Raw genomic sequence first — 9,454 nt, 5'->3', positions numbered from 1 at the left:
TTTACAAAAAACAACTTGTTTACTCTCCCTCTACTGCCCCCTAGTGCTGGGAAACATGTTGAAATGACAGCTTTGACTGCACATGTTGACAAAGAGAGAGAACGTCTGCAGCCTTGGACACAGTTAGACTGATATGTTATTGCTCTCCTGGTGCATTGTGGGAGTTCCCCTGTCCCTCTCAGGGTCGCTCTCTGTGAGGACAGAGTGACCCGGGATGCTCTGCTGGTCTTTTCTGGGAACTTTGCAGCGTCCTTTCCCTGTTTGTAAAAACCAACGTCGAGTCTGAAGCTTTTCAAAATAAAGGCTTCAGTCAGGACGCACGTCGCTGCGTCTGTTCAACGCCAAAGAGAGAGAAGGAAAGTCGACTTCATGCAAACTTTCCAACACTTTTTAACAAAAGTCTGAAAACAAGAGCGCTGTCGGGAAGAAGGATTGTGTGTGTGTGTGTGACACGCAGACTCATTACTGAGATGATGCATGTGTGTGTCATGCTGCTGTTTGCCTGTGTGATTAATAACAGTATGTTTGTGTGCAGATATAAATGACGTTGTGATTTGCATAAGAAGTGCGTCTGCATGTTTGGGATTAATGTGGAGCCTCTTTGTTTTGTTTTTGTTTTTTTTCAGCTCTTCCTCCAAAGCCAGCGAAGCCCCAGCAGCCCTCGTCAGGGGGGACCGGAGGGGGGACCGGAGGGGGGGGGCGGCAGCAGCAACGGAGCCAAGGATGGAGGATCACTGCAGGAGGCCGAGTGGTACTGGGGCGACATATCCAGGTAAGCATCCAGGTGTGAGTGAAACCTGCAGCTCGCTCTCTTCTTCTTCTTCTTCTTCTTCTTCTTCTTCTTCTTGTGTTGGACAAGATTTAACCCTTCACGCCTCTTCAGTCAGAAAAAACACAAAGAGTGTTTGTTCTTCGTCTCAGGTTTTCAGTTTCAGCCGTCGGCGATGATGTTGACACTGCCTCACCTACCTGCATGTCAGCTCTCCATGCACACACACACACACACACACGCATGATAACCACACCTACAGAGCAGACAGCCAGTCTGCCACCTTTAACACACACACACACACACACACACACACACACACTTGTCCATCCAGTTGGTTTCTTATCAGAGTCATAAAATGAAAACCTCGGCTCACTCTTCTCTCTCTCTCTCTCTCTCTCTCTCTCTCTCTCTCTCTGTGTCTCTCTGTCTCTCTCTCTCTCTGTCTCTCTGTCTCTCTTTCAGGGAGGAAGTGAACGACAAGCTCCGAGACATGCCCGACGGGACCTTCCTGGTCCGGGACGCTTCCACCAAGATGCAGGGCGACTACACGCTCACGCTGAGGTACGGTCTATGAAGCGCGGGGGGGGGGGGGAATAGAGGCAGTTAAAATGTGAGCATGAAGTCGAGTAGAGGGTTGAGTTTTGTGCTGATCCTCTTTTTTTTTTGTCTTATTCAGGAAAGGCGGGAACAACAAGCTGATAAAGATTTACCATCGGGACGGGAAGTACGGCTTCTCGGACCCGCTGACGTTCTGCTCGGTGGTGGAGCTCATCAGCCACTACAGACACGAGTCTCTGGCTCAGTATAACACCAAGCTGGACGTCAAGCTCATGTACCCCATCTCCCGCTTCCAGCAGGTAAGCACGCACCCACAGCAGTCCAGCAAGACACACAAGGCTTTTATTTTGAAGGGTCGTTGTCTTATTTTTAAATCCTGGCAAGACAGGAAGCAGTCTGTTTCTCATAGGCGACTAACGATGCTCTAAACATTAAGCCGTCTGCGGTATACTCTAAACGTACGGTAGATTAGTGGACCGCCCCCCGCCGCCTTTAGTGGGCGGAGCCTCCTGGTTTTCAAGTGGGCACAAAACTTAACGCAGCATTTTCCCAACTTTGAGGAGGCAAAGAAAAGAGAAATCCAAGGAAGCCACAAAAAAGGGGTTTCCAAATCTCTGGGCTCTATGCTGCAAAAATGTAACTGTACCCTTTCAAAATAAAACTTCCTGTTTGGGTTCTTAGCCTAAAAATAGTCTGCAGAACGTTATTAAATCTAAGAAACTTGAAGGAGCAGATGTTTGACATTCCTGCGGCGTGTTCTGCTGCTCGCTCGCCTCGGGTCCAATGAGACCGCCACTGACAGACGAGAAGGGATTACAAAATAAAAGCCCCAAGTTTACTCCCTCTCCCTGATCGTCCTGTTCCAACGCCGCCTTAGCGTCCTTCTTTAACCCCGTCCCGGCGGCTCGTGCTGAAGCTTCTTCCCAAACTGCAGCAGCAGCAAGATCCCCGCCTGCTGAAATATTGCACACACGTGCGGCGGTGTCAAAGGCCTCGCCGTGGTGCGTTATTCCTCGTCCCCCTCCGCTCGTGTGCCGGGGAGCGACTCATTACTTGGAGCTAAGCAATTCATCCACAGCGGGTACGCCTCGGCCTGCACCCGGGGCGTTGTGGGTGGTTTATTAACGAGCATGCTCAGTAAGCAGAATCCGGCCTGCGTGCTTAATTACACATCCTGCAGCACACGCCCTCTAACGGCGTGCATGTCTCCTCAGGACCAGCTCGTAAAGGAGGACAACATCGACGCTGTGGGCAAGAAGCTGCAGGAATACCACAATCAGTACCAGGAGAAGAGCAAAGAGTACGACCGGCTGTACGAGGAATACACCAAGACGTCGCAGGTACGCTAAGCTTTAAGGTTTTTAGAAAGAGTAAAATGCATGTTTCCCGCCGAAATCCGCTAACTGACCCGCCTCCTTTTCCCCCCCCCCTCCCCCCCCTACAGGAGATCCAGATGAAGCGGACGGCGATCGAAGCCTTCAACGAGACCATCAAGATCTTCGAGGAGCAGTGCCACACGCAGGAGCGCTACAGCAAGGACTACATCGAGCGCTTCAGGCGCGAGGGCAACGACAAGGAGATCGAGCGCATCATGAAGAACTACGAGAAGCTCAAGTCCCGCCTCGGGGAGATCCACGACAGCAAGGTGCGGCTGGAGCAGGACCTGAAGACGCAAGCCATGGACAACCGCGAGACGGACAAGAAGATGAACAGCCTGAAGCCCCGACCTCATACAGCTCCGCAAGATCAGGGACCAGTACCTCGTGTAAGTACAGGACGAGTCTGAGAACAAGAGAAAATAACAACACTTAAAACCTCAGCAAGACACACAAGGCTTTTATTTTGAAGGGTCGTTGTCTTCATTTAAATCCTGGCAAGACAGGAAGCAGTCTGTGTCTCATAGGCGACCAACGATGCTCTAAACATTAAGCCGTCTGCGTTATACTCTAAACGTACGGTAGATTAGTGGACCGCCCCACGCCGCCTTTAGTGGGCGGAGCCTCCTGGTTTTCAAGTCAACACAAAACTTAACGCAGCGTTTTCCCAACTTTGAGGAGGCAAAGAAAAGAGAAATCCAAGGAAGCCACAAAAAGGGGTTTCCAAATCTCTGGGCTCAATGCTGCAAAACGTAACTGTACCCTTTCAAAATAAAACTTCCTGTTTGGGTTCTTTATTGAAAAATAGTCTGCAGAACGTTATTAAATCTAAGAACCTTCGGTTAGAAACATGTTTCCTCTGATTCGACCCTTCAGCTGAAGCCGCTCGCCTCCTTCTGCTCACACTCCGTTTGTCCCTAAATGTGATGTGTGTGTGTGTGTGTGTGCGGCCTCCTGCTCGCTCTCTGCAGCGTGCACGGTGCTGTGAGCGATCCCAGCTCGTCCTAACGCTCCTCTCGTCTCTTCCTCTTCTCCCTGCAGCTGGCTCAATCACAAAGGAGTTCGTCAGAAACGGATTAACGACTGGCTGGGAATCAAGAACGAGAACACTGACGAGTGAGTCCTCACCTTGTTTCCTTCCACATTAAGACATCTGAGCCCACCCAATAATTAGATCTGAGCTTCCTGTCGCCGAGCTCACCCCTGGTTGTGTTTCCGTGTGTGTGTGCGTGCAGAGGCTACTTTGTCACCGAGGAGGACGAGAACCTGCCTCACTACGACGAGAAGAGCTGGTTCGTCGGGGACCTGAACAGGACGCAGTCGGAGGAGCTGCTGATCGGGAAGCCAGACGGAGCGTTCCTCATCCGAGAGAGCAGCAAGAAGGGCTGCTACGCCTGCTCTGTGGTGTGAGTACAGAACCCAGACCTGATCCCAGTCCAGCCCGCCAGCTCAATACTGGTACTGACCCTGTGGTTGTCCTCTGTGTGTGTGTGTGTGTGTCCTCAGGGTGGACGGCGAGGTGAAGCACTGCGTCATCTACAGCACGCCGCGCGGCTTCGGCTTCGCAGAGCCCTACAACCTGTACAGCAGCCTGAAGGACCTGGTGCTCCACTACCACCAGGCCTCCCTGGTGCAGCACAACGACTCGCTCAACGTGCGCCTCGCATACCCCGTCTACGCACAGATGCCCTCCGGACGCAGATGAACCCCCCCCACATAGACAGCAAACCAACCCCCCCCCCCCCTGCTTGGGGAAAGTGAAGGAGGGAGGGAGGAGGGATTGGTTGAAGTAGAAAAAAAAACCAACCCCGACACAAAGACCCCATAAAGATAGAAAGAAGTGAGACACTTGCTGCAACACACACGTCAGCCACCTTGGAGTTATATATTTTTACAAGAACATTTTTCGGAGGGCATTCTTTCTAAAGACTGCTTGATTTGCACAAGGAAGTTTTAAATGTTTGTGAATGTGAAAAAAAAAACAACAAAAAAAAAAGAGACTGAAGGAAGGAAGGAAGGAAGGAGACGGAGTAGGAGACTTCTGAAGTTTCAGGTTGACCCCGCTGCTACCTAAACTCCAGCTCAGACTTTTTACCAGAAACTCACTCAGAGAAAAAAACCGACAGGAAAGACGACGAAACATTCCCACTCTCCCCATTCCTTCTTTTTGTTTCCCACCTCAGATGAATCTATGAACACCCGCTCTGTTTGTTTCTGTTTGTTGGTGAAGAGGAGATGATGTCTGTCCTGTCGCTCTCCGTACTAAAAGCAAAAATAATGTAGCATAACAAGACAACGGACACTCGGCCCTGAAGTGTTCCTCCATGTAGTCCGCTGCTGAAGGGTTTTGGGGGGGGGGGGGTTTGGGGCTGGCGGGGGGGGGGGGGGGGGACAGGCTCGCTTTTTTTACGGACGTTTTCTTTTTTTAGTTTTGTGTAAATGGCAACGTCAAGGATCAGAACCAGAGACCAAAGTTGGTGAGGGGAGGGGGGGAGGGGGAGTGGGCGGGGCTAAGAGTCAGCCAGTGTGTGTGTGTGTGTGTGTGTGTGTGTGTGTGTGTGTGCGTTTCTTAGTTTGGTCCTTCTTTTTGTGAAAAGCAAAGCGACCACACATAAATCGAGTTTTGGGCCGCGTGCACCAAAAAGTGTTTTTTTTTGTTTTTTTTTAACCAAATGGTACGTAAACCTTCTGTCGTCACAAACGGCCGAGTTCGAAGCACTTAGAGGGGCCGTTTGTGACCTCAGCACGCCGCGTGTCCCTCGCCCAGAGACACGAGGCGACGCTACTGCAGGAAAGAAAAGACGAGCTCGATTTGGCAACTAAAGGGAAAGTTTTCTAAAATATTTGAGACCAAACAAAAAGTCGACAGAGCGACTCCAGAGCAGCGTCTGCTTGAACGTTTCCACACACTCCGGTGCTGCGTGGAGCCAGGACGGCTCATGGAAACATCAGGACCACGTTTAGCTCACACACGTGCTGCAACACGTCCCGGAAGTCGCTTTGACCCGGTCCGTCCTCAGAGAGGAGACACGTGGGTCGGTCCAGGCCGGTTTATGTGTGGCGTTTAAAAGAAGGGTGAAGATGATGGAGTGTGTGTGTGTGTGTGTGTGTGTGTGTGTGTGTGTGTGTGTGTGTGTGTGTGTGTGTGTGCTTGAGAAGGGGAGCGTTTGTGTGTTTGGTTGAACAGAAATAATAAGCTTTGATGAACATGTGGTCGATGTGAAAGGCGGAGCAGGCGGACGGAGGCGGGCGTCCTCGAGCTGAAGACACGGGCTTTAGAAGAAAATACTGAAAACTTGAAAGAACGTGCAATCTAGTGTTGTGTAGTTCAGCAGTCACGCCGAGCGAGCGAGCGAGCGAGAGAGAGAGAGAGCGATGCACTAAAGGTCCAAGAGATAATCAAAGTGCACAGTGAAGCTTTTGGAGTGACTTTGTGTGATTGTCGACTTTTGCTCTTTTCTTTGTGTTTTTTTATGTTTGACTCAGAACGTCTCGACTTTCTAACCAGTGGAAACATCGCACAATAAAAACTATGATGACAAACTCAAGTGACAACAAACACAACCAAGTTGTTTCCTATTCTTCCTGGATTTTTTTTTTTTTTTTAATTCTACACCACCGATTGGCTGTTGTCATGACGACACTGATTGACCATTGGCTGCCACTGTGAGGCGGCGTCTCAAACCTCCTGATTCCCCCCCCCCCGCAGCCTCCGGGACGGCGTTTCACTTCGCGTGGTCAGAAAACGTCATCCAGACCAAACCAAACGATGCCCCCCCCCCCCCCCCCCAACTCGACCCGCCAACACAACGCTGGTTACAAAGTCAGACAGCGCCCCCCCTCTTCTGTTGTCAGCAGTGTTTTTCAGTGTGATAAGCCGAGATCGGAGTGTATGGGCCACACACACACACACACACACACACACACACACACACACACACACACACACACACAGTTTGTAGGAGAGAGGGCCATTGTCTGCTGCAGAGGAATCATTGTGAGTGAATGATACAACATTGGTTGTACCCACCACGTGTTTATCCACACCCCCGTCTCAATGTCCTCCTCCACACCCTACAGTGTAGAAAACCCCCAGACCCCCCCCCCCCCCCCCCCCCCCCTTTGATAGAGTCCTCTTAATTAGGCTGAAGGGAGGCCAGGTTCATGGAGCTGAAAGCCATTGACGCTGAGCGATCTCCCTTTTTTAAAACACTGGACATTTGAAGGAAGAAGCCAGCGGGACTAAATGTAGTTTGACCTGTTTTCAGTCATCGTCACATCCAAATAAAAATCTACCTCCAATCCAAAGGAAAAAATCTGACAAAACAACTTTCCCAAAAGGAGAGACAAATTTGAACGCAAAAAAGAAAATAAAGTGGAAATCCAGCCGATGGAAACTCAACTTCAACCAGCATGTTGGTCATTTTGGGCCAATTAGAAGCCAGTTCAGCCGGGCTGAAGGACGGCGATGTCTGACCAGGCCTGACTACATTTCGTCTGCGTTTACTGCCAGCCCCAGTCGTCCCTCTCTACCCCGCCCGGCTCAGCTCAAAACTGTGGAGGAAGAAAGACCAGACGCGGGTAGACGAAACATCTGCAGCGAACTTCTTCATCTGTGGTTCGTTTTACTGAACCTTTCAAACTCGCCACTTTTGCGGCGGAGCTGCCATTGGACGCCTCCGTTCCTTGACGCCGCAGCCTTTTGGTTGCGTTTTGTTTCGTCCACCCGCGATGACGGTCTTTCTTCTCCCTCGTAGTCTAACAGGGGACAGCAAGGCGGGGATTGTCGATAAAATATTGAATGTACAAAAAGAAAAAGAAAAAGAATCAGTCCGGGTCCAAAAAGTTTTTTTTTTTTGTTTGTTTTTAAGGCACCGCAGTCATTTTGATCCGAATCTCGATGATCCGAACTCTCAAGGTGCTATCGGAAGAATTCAGGCCCGTTTGGATTTGAACGTCTCCTTCGCGACATTTCCGGTCATCAACCCTCAGGTGTTTCAAGTTTACCATACAAACTACCACACAGCAAAGCCAGCGACACGGAGAAGAAAAATCAGGGTTTTTTCTGCATCGATACTTAAATCACTCTCAGTCGACTAAGCTAGTCCCCCCAACACTTTGACTTTTGTAGTGTCCCTCATTGCTTCCCGTAGCTTCATCGCCAAAAAAAAAAAAACAGGATGTCATAGTCTTTCGTTTCCCTCCATCACAACACAATCCAACGGTTTATATTTATTTATTTTATGGGGTTTTATTTTGTCAAAACGGGGAACTCCAAAAATCCCTAACGCTATTACTTGAACTATATTGCATTTCTCACTGTTGAATGTCTTTATATGAAAATATACATTTATTAAAGAAAAAAACAAAAACACGGAGCGAGTTCCCTTTTTGTTGTGGCGGCGAGCAGAGCCGAGGTTTCTCAGAGTTTTATGGCAGATGTACAGTATTGGTTCCAGACGTACGCAGAGCTAATCTAGGAGGGAAGGAGGCGCTTCTCAGAGATATGTTCGGATCTTTTCCTTCACAGAGGGCTTGTCTGAAATTGCACACATGATCAACTACAAGAGACTTGTTACTATTTACCTGACTCACATTTTCACGGAGATGTCGTGTCTATCATATATATATATATATATATATATAGAGCGAAGCTATATTACAGTTTGAAAGGCTTGTTTTCAGTCGGAGTCGCTCTTCTGTTCTTTGATCTTTTTTTTTTTTTTTTCGCCCCTCCCACCCTCCCCCCCCCCCCCCCGAAAACATTTAGACCAAAGATTTGAGTTCTCGTTGATCCTTCAGTTGTCGGAAAGGGATGTTTTCAGTGATGTTTTTATCTCCATTGCCTTGATATTTTCACAACTCAGAAGATAAAACCATGTCGTGTGAATGAGTGTCCCGTACATTTAGCTAGGACTGTTGTTCATTTGTGTAAAAAAAAAAAAATAGAAGAAGAAAAAAAACAAACAGGTACTTTTTGTGGCATGTCAGGAAGGATCCGTCTTTTTAAAAAAATCCTTGTTCAATGATGTCGGAATGATAAAAATCAATCAGATTTAACTTTCTCTGCACTCTTCAGTTTATGTACTGTTGATATAAACTGTTCTCCATTTAGGATTCCCTTTTTTTACTCGACCAAAAGTCCCCGAGTCACAGCTTTCTCACTCATGCTACTTCATATATTTGCACATAATGACCGTAGCTGGAGTTTAGTCCTGTTTGCAAGTTGAAACTTTTCTATGTCTGTGTTGAAACTGTCCTGCAGACACCTCCCAACATGCCTTCATGGATATATATCGGAGTAAGATGAATGCACTTGAACAGCACACCTTGCTTATTTTCTTCTGGCTTTCCATAACTTGCACCCGAGTTACTATCTTGTGCACACGTAAAAAAAATAGGATAAGTGGTAATGCGCCTGTGCATGTTTTGGATTTTGATTTACGGACCGTTTGGCTTTCCATACGTTGTAGATTGCATTTTCACAAAGAGCTCAATTTGACGCTGATTACATTTGATGTTTTGTATTCGGTGCCGCTCACCTCAAATTAATCACTCAAAAGAAAGACGAGCATCATGGAAGGCCGTCTTTCAGCTCTGCATCACAAGCTCAGCAAGTGGACATGCTAACGGCGGTATGGAAGGCCAACAGGGCCAAAAATGTGTGTTTTTTATAAAGTACTGTGTTTTTACATGTCGAAGGTGTCTGAAGGACAATTTCTTTCCATGTCTTACTCCGTCAAACATG

The 9,454-nt window shown here is 48.4% G+C and overlaps 1 protein-coding gene and 1 long non-coding RNA gene across 2 annotated transcripts in view; both read left to right on the top strand.

Annotated features, from left to right (window-relative positions):
- LOC306828650 (phosphatidylinositol 3-kinase regulatory subunit gamma-like) overlaps window positions 1–5,509 on the top strand; it is an 11,639-nt gene extending 6,130 nt beyond the window's left edge. Inside the window, 10 exon segments of the mRNA XM_079351188.1 lie at window positions 627–687; window positions 689–772; window positions 1,235–1,333; window positions 1,449–1,629; window positions 2,545–2,670; window positions 2,775–3,050; window positions 3,052–3,095; window positions 3,748–3,822; window positions 3,942–4,112; window positions 4,213–5,509. Coding sequence (XP_079207314.1) covers window positions 627–687; window positions 689–772; window positions 1,235–1,333; window positions 1,449–1,629; window positions 2,545–2,670; window positions 2,775–3,050; window positions 3,052–3,095; window positions 3,748–3,822; window positions 3,942–4,112; window positions 4,213–4,411 — 1,316 coding nt within the window. The 3' untranslated portion in view covers window positions 4,412–5,509.
- LOC306828685 overlaps window positions 1–8,673 on the top strand; it is a 162,220-nt gene extending 153,547 nt beyond the window's left edge. Inside the window, exon 2 of the long non-coding RNA XR_013779765.1 lies at window positions 6,672–8,673. This is a non-coding gene — a long non-coding RNA (uncharacterized lncRNA). The remainder of the gene's footprint in view (window positions 1–6,671) is intronic.
- The last annotated feature ends 781 nt before the right edge of the window (window positions 8,674–9,454 follow it).

Source organism: Symphodus melops (assembly GCF_947650265.1).
Source record: "Symphodus melops genome assembly, chromosome: 8".
Classification (NCBI taxonomy): domain Eukaryota; kingdom Metazoa; phylum Chordata; class Actinopteri; order Labriformes; family Labridae; genus Symphodus; species Symphodus melops.
Note: the sequence above shows the minus strand (reverse complement) of the source record. Positions and strands in the feature narration are given on the sequence as shown.